Source organism: Tupaia chinensis, unplaced genomic scaffold, assembly GCF_000334495.1.
Source record: "Tupaia chinensis unplaced genomic scaffold, TupChi_1.0 Scaffold146907_1, whole genome shotgun sequence".
Lineage (NCBI taxonomy): Eukaryota > Metazoa > Chordata > Mammalia > Scandentia > Tupaiidae > Tupaia > Tupaia belangeri.
The window spans coordinates 1,954,743-1,964,862 of NW_006206760.1; the positions used below are offsets into that span (position 1 = coordinate 1,954,743).

The 10,120-nt window shown below is 43.0% G+C and overlaps 1 protein-coding gene across 2 annotated transcripts in view; it reads left to right on the top strand.

Annotated features, from left to right (window-relative positions):
• The window catches only part of RFC1 (replication factor C subunit 1), a 64,346-nt gene that overhangs the window by 15,826 nt on the left and 38,400 nt on the right, over nucleotides 1-10,120 (top strand). For both annotated transcript variants that reach the window (XM_027768592.1, XM_014584454.1), the window contains exon 5: nucleotides 9,075-9,307. In XM_027768592.1, coding sequence (XP_027624393.1) covers nucleotides 9,075-9,307 — 233 coding nt within the window. The remainder of the gene's footprint in view (nucleotides 1-9,074; nucleotides 9,308-10,120) is intronic.

Consider the following 10,120-nt stretch of genomic DNA (forward strand, 5'->3'; position numbering starts at 1 on the left):
TATATATATTTTTTTTTGGAGAGGTTTTTGCTATAGGGCGCGTGCGCTCGCCAGAAAGACAGAGAGAGAGACATAGAGACAGAAAGCGAGGAATCACCCCCCAGGGAGGGATGGTCACGCCGCAATCCCTTCTCCATTCTCCTCTCGGGATCTTGGGCACGCACGCACACGCGCCCGGCGTGAGTTTTAAGCCACCGGGTCCGGGACGCGAACCGTGGTCGACTACGTGGGAGACCAGCGACATAGCCATTACGCTAACTGCTGGTTCCCAAGGCTTACCGCTTACCCTGTTTTTAATTGTCAGGGTGTATGGATTTTCCAGAGAGGGAGAAAGCGTTTCTCCAGCAATGGGATGCCGTGCCACCACATTCCTTTTCCTTCATTTCTGTATTCTTGCACACGTGCCTGGTGTGTATTTCAAACTCCTGGGGACAGGGTTTGAACCATGCTTGGCTGTGTGGGATCTGGCTCCCAATGCACAGCGTTTAACTGCTACACTACTAGGGCTAGTCCTCATCTGTTTTTTTTTTGGGTGGGGTGGGGTTGGTGTATGTGTTTGTGTTGTGTTTTAGACAGTTTCTTGTGCTGTGATCCTGATGTTTCAGCCTCCTCAGTAGCTGGGATTACAGCTGTGTGGGGAAAGAACCTGGGCCTCACCTGTTTTTTAATTTCCTTTCTTTTAAATTTTGCCATAGGACGTGTGTGCTTGTGGGAGAGAGTGAGCTAGCGAGCACGTGTGAGAGAGGAGAGTGAGAAAGCACCCTGCAGAGTGGATGCCCACACTGCAGTCTGTTCTCCATTTCCCTCTCAGAGTTTTGAGCACATTATGCACACATACCTGGATTGTTTTTCCAGGCCCCGGGTCTGGGATTTGAACCGTGTAGTTGGCCATATGAAATCTGGCCACCTTAAACAGTCATGCCATCTGGCAGGCCCTAATTGACTTTTTTTAAATGTGGGTATGAGAAGATTTAAACTTACATAAGTGGCTCAAATTTTATTTCTGTTGCTTAGTGCTTTATTAACAGTGAGAAGATCTAGGAAATAATGTAAGATTCAAGTATGTTTGTTTATATTCTTATGCAGCTTTTAAGGCTATGAAATTATGGAGATCTCTAGGCTTACATTTAGCTTCATGGCAGATATTTCTCATTATTACTTTGTTTTAATTTGTCTTTTAAGATGTATTTTTTTAAAAAGTAATTTAACTACATTAGTTTCCCAAGTTACAGGAAAAGGGAAAAAAAATGCTTATAAATATCTTCATAGCCACCCGTTGACCATAGTAAAATGTTCTTCTAGGTTGGTAAAGCCCCAAATACTTGTCGTACTGGGTAAATATATTTACTCTAGCTGTTTAATGAAGTGAGAGACCTTGAGTTTTGTTTGGCAAAGGTGACCTTTTATTATGCAGTCTCATCAGGGCAGCTGTTTGATCGATAATGGTGGGGGTGTTTTTCCTGTCTTGAGAATTGTTTATGCCTGGTCATTTTAATTGAGTACATAATTCCAGAAGCAGTTAGTGCTCTTGCAGTTCTAATTATTTGGAGGTGTTAAGTGGGGGAAAAGTGGGGATGTTGTGTTCTCCAGGTGACCGTGTGATACCACTGGCCTGTGACTTGGTAAGCTAGCAGCAGAAATTTTACCGAGGTGTGTGTGTAACGCTCTCTGTTGGTTTTTGGAGACACAGTTTTGTGTATCAGACAACTAGGTGTTGTAGATGTTTTCAGAGAAGCTGAGCGTGATTAAGGCCGAACATTTTCTCAAAGTGAGAGGAAACTTAAGAACTATATGTTGTATTTCTTTGATTATACTTGTTCAAAAATTATCATAAATTTGTATACTAAATTAATATAAATTTCTATACTATTTTTGGGGCCAGTGGGTGGCATGGTGGTTAGAGTGGCTGGATCACACATGGGTACATGGCCATCCCCACTGGGAGGTGATTTCTCATCTTCTCTCTCTCTCTCTCTACGTCTCTCCTTCCCCTGCAGGTGCTGGCAGCAGCACCCTATAGAAACTAAAACCAGCAACAATAAAACTTTATAAAATAAACCAAATTCAGAGTTTTTGGAATATATGAAGTACTTAGATTACCATTTAAAATTATTATTTTTTCAAGTTTTTTGTCACAGGGCTCATGTGCTTGCCAGAGAGAGACAGTGAGATATCTACAATTGTCACTCTGCAATCCCTTTTCCTCCAGTTTTCTCTTGGGAATTTGGGTATACACCCATACCCATGTGGCATAATTTTCAAGCTGCCAGGTCTGGACTCGAACTGCAGTCGACCATGTAGGATTCCAGGACCTTGGCCACCACACCACCTACTGGCTCTCAAAGAAGCAATTAAAAAAAAAAAGATTTATTTATTATTATTATTATTTAATCTGACCAGAGAGAGACAGAGACAGAGAGAAAGAGAGAAAGTGAGAAAGCAAGACACCAGGTCTGGGACTTGAATTGAGGTCAGCCATGTGGGAGTCCATTGCTTTACCCACCACACCACCTGCCGACTCCAAAGAAGCAATTTTTAATCTAAGGATGCACAACTTTTACAGTGGAAGAACCCAGTAGATTTTTGGGTGTCCTTTCTCCACTCGTTTTTCATATTTTCTATATATACTCGATGGACTTTGTACGTCTTTCTGAGTCATTAGTAAAATTGTTTAGCGTTGAGAGACAAAGAAAAATATATTTCCCACATACACACTGAGCCATTATTAGCACCCTGGGTATAACTATTACAGTTTTTTTTTTTTTTTTTCTTTTGTAATTGAGACTTATTAGTTGTGTTGGGATCATCAGTACAGAATTTACAGTTTGAATCCAGTTCTTAACATACTTACCAAAAATGTAAAAAGCCAAGTATTGTGATTCTTTTTAAGTTATTCCAGTGACATTCCAGCTTCAAATTTGTAGGCAAGTTTTCCTCAAGAGGTTATCAAGAACCACTGTCTTCCGGTGTTGAAAGCTGTTACGTAAGTCCCAACAAATCACAACTTAGTGTTATACACACCACATACTTCGAATTTCCAATCTTTCACAGCACGTTAACACAATGATTAGGAAAACTGGACTACCAAAGCCATAATAGAAGTAATTTACAATATTCCAGACACATTAAATGCACGACTGTGACTCCAAACTGCCATGTCGTATGCTTTGTGTTTAGGCTATAAAAACTACCCACCCGCCCCCACCTATGGAATGTTAAGCTGACACGCAAGAGAGTGAAGGCCTCCTATGAGTCAATATCCTACTATTTTCTGGTCGTACTGAAAAATAGACAACCAGTAAATGATTTCACCTCTTAAAAAAAAGGCATTTATACTTAAAAAAAATGAGATGAGGTGGGATTCTCACCTTAAAAATGTTTCTAGAGCTACTGAAGAACTTGCATTTACAAAATAGTTGATAAAAATATTCCTCTGGATTGTACAAGGGAGAAGGGACCATTGATAAGACATGGGATATGACATTACTCAGACTGGGCTTCTTTCTCGCCTGCTTCATCAGAGGGTGGACTCTCCTCATTTTCAGTTTTTCCATTTTCTGCAGGTAAATCTTCTTTAGTGTCTGGGTTGGCCACTTCGGCCTGTTTCCCCTTTGCTCCCCTTTCCCCTTTTGTTTGCACTCTTGTCTGAAGATTCATCCTTCCCTGCCGCCTTTTCTGGCCTTGTCTCCACTTTTGCAGAAGCAGGTTTACCCGACAGTCTCAGCCTCGCCGATCTCCTCTTGGGCTCTTCCTTGGCCGCCCCCTCGGCTGAGCTGACCTTCCTCTTGGGCATCTTGTCTGCGGACAGGGTGGGTGCTGGGTGCCTGGAGGGCTGCGGTGTGCCTAGAGCCTTAGCGGAGCTGATCATAGCCGCTGCCACTTCCCCCCGCTGCCCGAGCTGCTGGGACTTCCGGCGGTGGTGAGCGGACTGGATAGAACCCATTACTCTACTTATTTATTTATTTATTTGTAAGGTTTTTGCCATAAGGTATGTGCACTCACCAGCGAGAGACAGGGAGAGGGAAAGTGAAAAATCACCCCAGGAGGATGGCCACCACCACAGTTCCTTTTCCATTCTCTTGGAATTTGGGGCATGCATGCACACCCTCTCCCTCCATGTGATTTTCTTTTTTGAAAAGTTTTTTTTTTTTTTTGCTATAGGGCGTGTGCACTTGCTGGAAAGACAGAGAGAGAGAGTGAAATCACCTCTCAGGGGGATGGCCATGGTGCAATTCCTTCTCCATTCTCCTCGGGATTTCGGGCCTCCACACGCATGTGCCCAGTGTGAATTTCAAGTCTCTGGGTCCATGACTCGAATTGCGGTTGGCCATGTGCAAGTCTAGTGCCTTAACACCATGCCACCTACTGGCCCCCAACATGATTTTCAAACTGTCAGGTCTGGGACTTGAACCGTGGTCAGCCATGTGGGAATCCAGCACCTTAATGACTACACCACCTGCTGACCCTTGCTATTCAGCTTCTCATGAGTAAATGTTCAATTATAAATTTTAGTAGCCACTGTTTTCTTGTATCTTTTCATCTTGCCACGAATCATTACTTCTCAACCAAGGGTGACTCTGCCTCCCAGGGGGCCCTTTGGCCATTTCTGGAGACATTTTTGGTTGTCACAACTGGGGAGGGGTTGCTATAACACCCAATTATAGAGGCCAGGGATGCCATTAAACATCTCCAAATGCACAAGAGGACTCCCATAGTAGTTAGTTGGCTTAAAAATGCAACAGTGCAGAGGTTCGAAACCCTGCTGAAGCAGAAGAAAATCTCGTGCTATTTTGCTTAAGTCCAGATGTACCTTGTTAGTGTTCACCTCATCTGCTTCGAGTCTAGTGATTCAAGAGTAAACGAAGGCTCAGGCCCCCATTTGTTCTGAGCGTCACTGTGTACTTCTGCCGGACCCCAGACGCTTCTTTGATCGCCTGTGATGTTACTGCACGGCGTCGTCTCTCAATCTTCCCTCTTCTGTAGTTCCAAGGTTCTATTTTCCTTTCTTCTCTTTAATGTTTAGGGACTTCTAAAGATGATTGAATGGTGATTCCAAGGTTACTGATAACGCGTTAGCCATTTTATCTGCAAATTCACCTGTCTATGTGAGCTAGGGCTTGCTTGTATTTCCTCTTGCCCATCTGTTCTCCCGTCTTCTTTCATCAGTGCATATGGTCAGACCTGAAAAAAATTAAGTGGCACGTGGAGAGGGAAGAGAATTGACAGCGGAGACAGTGACGAGTGAAGTCCTGGAGGATCTGGAATGGTCAGAGAGGTTCTGAAGCGTCTTTGAACATGAATAGGCTTGTTTGTTCTTGTGCCGTGTACTTTGATCTCAGCTCCTTGTGAAACTACCTGAGTGACTGGGGCCTGTACTCTGGAATGCCAAGGAAGCTGATGTGTTAGGAAAATGCCATTAAGCACTACCGAAATAATGTACAGGGGCTAGTACTGGCCTTTAATACGGAGGCCAGCGCTGCCCCTGCTTGCACGTTCGGGGAAGAGGTGTGTGAATGGAGGTGGGGAATTGCATTGCAGGCTACTCCCATAACGCTAGCCAGCCTGGTTTACGCCTTAGAAGTATAAGCAGCTCTGGGTAATGTCCCTGTGCCAGTGGTCCAAGCCTAGCCCCAACCTCTTCTTTCCTTTGGGTCCTGTGTGGTGAGTAACATCATATTTCAATCTAGTGCTTTGTTCTCTTATTAATCATTATCCAACTACCTTATGCGACCCACAGATTTAATAGCTTTATTTTACAAATGCAACTGACTCCATTGGATTCTTTTTTTTTTTTTTAAAGATTTAACTTTATTATTATTATTATTATTATTACCATTATTTTTAAATTTGCTATAGGGCACATGTGCTTACCAGAGAGAGAGAGAGGAAAGAGAGAGAGGGAGAGAGAGAGAGAAAGTGAGAAAGCAAGCCCCCAGGTCCAGGATTCAAACGGCAGTCAGCCACGTGGGAGTCCAGCTCCTTAGTCACCATGCCACCTGTTGGCTCCGACTCCATTTGGTTCCAAGAGGATTTCTTGGTAACGAATCATAGGATCTCTGGTTGCTTGATTAAGGATGAGCACTAGATTTATTTTATTATACCAGTAGGTGTAGAAGATCTGATTTACCATGTAAAGAAGGTATATTTAGTTTCTCTTCCTCCCCCTCCTCCTTTTTTAAACATTTACTTATCTATTTATTTGTTGTGTTTTTTAAGCTGCTGGGTCTTAGACTCAAACTGCAGTTGGTCGTGTGGGAACCCAGCGCACCAATCACCATGCTACCTGCTTGCCCTTCCTCCATCTTTTTCTTTTTAAGAGAGATTTTTGCTATAGGCTGCATGTGCTCACTGGAGAGACAGACAGAGAGACAAATCAAGGAGTCACCCCCCCACCCCCCGGGGGATGGCCACGCCTCAACCCCTTCTCCACTCGTCTCTTGGGATTTTGAACACTCACGCACATGTGCCTGGTATGAGTTTTAAGCCACCGTGTCCGGGACTCAAACCACTGTCAACTCTCTGGGAGCCCAGCAATGTAACTATTATGCCATCTGCTGGTCCTGCTTCCATCTTCTTAAAATATTTATTGAGGGCTGGCCCCTTAGTGCTGTGGGTAAGCACTGTGCGTTTGGAACCCGATCCTGTGTGGCTGCCCATGGTTTGAATTCTAGCCCCTGTGGCTTTGAAAAAACACTTTGGGCATGTGTGCATGCATGCCCAGATCATGACAGGACGGAAGTGAAAAAAAAGGTACAGCCTAGTGAGGGGTACTTTCTCTCTCTCTCTCGGAATTTAAAAAAAGAAATTATCGCAGACTTTCCACATACTTGAAATTTTTCTGTTCCTCCAAATTGAGTTTGGTTTTTGACTCAAGGAAGTATTGTAAAGGAACTTTATAGAACAAGGCTTTAAACACTCTGATTCACTTTTTAGTTTTTGATTTGTTGATGTATAAATTACTGTTAATCTGCGTAACTAGATCTCTCCATTAATTTATTTTATGTGTGTTCAAGTCATTGGGAGTGAAAATGACAAATTAGGATATTAAGAGATCTGTTTGGGAAGGCCCAACTCTCAGCAGGTTGAGCTCTACAATTAGGTTTCTTTTCCTTCTTGGCATGTAAATGGATTTTTATTTGGACCTGCACATTTTCCTTCTCGTTTATTTGTTAGCCTTCTAAATAAATGAACGTACCTAACTCACAGTGGCAAGCAATCTTCTCTTGCGAGCAATTCCTCTGCTGTGTGTGTTGGATAATGCTGGGTTACTTGGTGGCTGTCACCGCATTCGAGGTTAGGTTGTTTATAAATAAAAATAAATGGGGTTTTATAAGGGGACAGATATCCCGGGGGAAGTGCTCAGTGTTCCATCGCCCATGACTTTTAACTGGTTCTCAGAAATTCGACCTGGATCTTTTTATCATTATTTTGTTATAAGTTTTTGGAGAGAAGAGAACGCAGTTTGCCTTTGGCTTCTGACAAGGCAGAAACAAATGGAGGCTTATGAGAAAACAACAAATGTTAAAGAGAAACCACTACAGTTTTGAAATGTTTCATCTCTTCACATTGTGGTGCATTGCAAGTGCTTGGTTCATGTCCGGGTGGTCACAGCTCTACCTGGGAAGTGACTGTCTTTTGCAAGCAGCTAGCTGCATCCTTGCCTCTTTTGCCATAATATACTGGGGTCACCTTTGAAATATTAAAAACTGAAAAGGGGGGGACCAGCAGGTGGCGTAGTGGTTAAGGCACTTGACACTCCCACATGGCCGACCAGGGTTCGAGTCCTGGACCAGTGGCTTGCTTTCTCACTTCCTCTCTCTCTCACTTTCAACCACTGTCTCTCTCTGGTTAAATTAAAAAATAAATGAATGAATAAATGAAATTAAATAATTATTAAAAAAAATCAAGGCTTTAAAAAAAAAAAGAACTGAAAAGGGCTTCAAGACAACTAGTTTAGGGGGCCAGCAGATGACATAATGGTTACATTGCTGGACTCCCGCGTGTGTAGTCAGCCTTGGTTTGAGACCTGGACCTGGTAGCTTAAAAGTCATGCCAAGTGCGTTTTCGTGTGTGCCCAAAATCTCAAGAAGAGAATGGAGGAGGAGGGATATGCAGTGTGGTTGGCCCCCTCACCCCCAGAGTGAGGGGTGATTTCTCACTTTCTCTCTCTCTTTCTTGTCTCTCTGGTGAGCACATGTGCCCCATGGCAAAAAACTCTTCAAAAAAAAAAAAAAAACCCAAAAAGGTAATTAGTTTCTAAGTCATAGTCTGGAGATGGCATAGCCTGGTTTATCAGGGCAAGATGGCAGAACGTTTTCATTTGGGAATTGCTTGCACACATGCCTGGTATGGTTTTCAATCTCATGTGGGGTCTGTCTCCCTGCACACGGTGTTTAGCCATTGTGCTCCAGAGCCAGCCCCGTCTTTACGTTTTGATGTCTAGTGTTGGTGGTACGTGTAACAGCAGCAGCCTTTTGTACTGTGTGAGCCAGTACAAATATTAACAGGAGATTCATGTTGTCAGCAGATGACACAGCTGAGGGCATGGCCAAATATAGTACAGTACTGTAAGGGCATTTTCTCTTTTCTCTTTTTCCTCCATCTCCTCTCGGGATTCTGGGCACACACGTGCCCAGCTGTGGGGTCTGGGTCTTGAACCATAGTCACCTATGTGGGAGTCCAGTGATATAACCATTATACCATCTGCTGGCCCCGTAGCACATATCATTTGATCATATATATATTTGCCTGTTCATGTATCTGTTTCCTCCTTTAGAGTTCAAATTCCATGAATGTAGGGATTTTGACTTGTTGTTTACAGCTGCGTCCTCAGTGCCTGGAACACACTGGATGCTCAGTAGCTGTCTGTCCTCTGGGGAGTAACTGAGGAGAAATAGTGTGCGAGGACCCTGGCGCTGAACTGTGGGGCGACTGCTGAATCTGGGAGACGAGAAGAAGACAAATTGTTACCGTTCCAAAGTTCTCGTGTCCTTGTTATAACGCTGATCAAAGTGATCGCTTTATTTAATTAGAATTGCTCTGTTATCAAAAATATTTGATGTATTTCATTTAAGATGAAGAAGATGACTTTATACGTAAGAAGGCAGCCTCTAAAGCAAAAGAAAATGGAAGATCTACGAATAGTTATCTTGGAGCATCCAACATGAAGAAGAACGAAGAAAACACTAAGATGAAGAATAAGCCTTTATCACCAATAAAGCTTACACCCACGTCAGTGCTTGATTATTTTGGAACTGGAAGCATCCAGAGATCAAATAAGAAGATGGTGGCAAGCAAAAGGAAAGAGGTGAGTGTTCTCCGTGCCAGCAAGTCTAGTCGGCGTTTGTACCTGTGCACTGACACTACTAGGGTGAGAAATAAGGCCATTTGGGACCAGCAATCAGAGTAATGGCTATGTCGCTCGACTCCCGTGTAGTCGACTGCGGTTCATGTCCTGGACCCAGTGGCTTAAACTCATGCCGGGCACTTGTGCGCACGTGCCCAAGATCCCAAGAGGAGAATGGAGGAGAAGGGATTGCGGCGTGGCCATCCCCCTGGGGAGTGATTTCTCACTTTCTATCTCTCTGTCTCTCTCTTTCTTGCGAGCGCACACGCCCTATAGCAAAAACCTCTTCAAAAAAAAGGAAAAAAATAGAAATTAGTCCATTTTAAATGGGTCAGTATATGTCATTAATGAAAATAACTTTCCTATGACTATGGATAGTATGTACTACTCTCATTTCAGAGGATGAAGAATTTAGAATATTATACACTTTTATACTTGATGGTGGGAAAATTATTTAAGGCATAAGGAAAAATTAAAATTCGTAAAATTTAATTTTGAATTATCAGGGACTGGCAGGTGGTGTGGTGATTAAGGGTGCTGGACTCCCACATGGCTGCCTGTGGTTTGAGTGCTGGACCTGGTGGCTTACTTTCTCACTTTCTCTCTCTCTCCTCCTCTATGGTCAAATTGAAATAAATAAAGAAATAAAGTTAAATAAAATCATTATTTAAAAACATTTTTTTGAATTATCAGAATGCATACTCCTTTTTAAAAAAAATATTTTTTAGAGAGAGTTTTTTTTTTTTTTTTTGTTATAGGGTGTGGGTGCTTGCC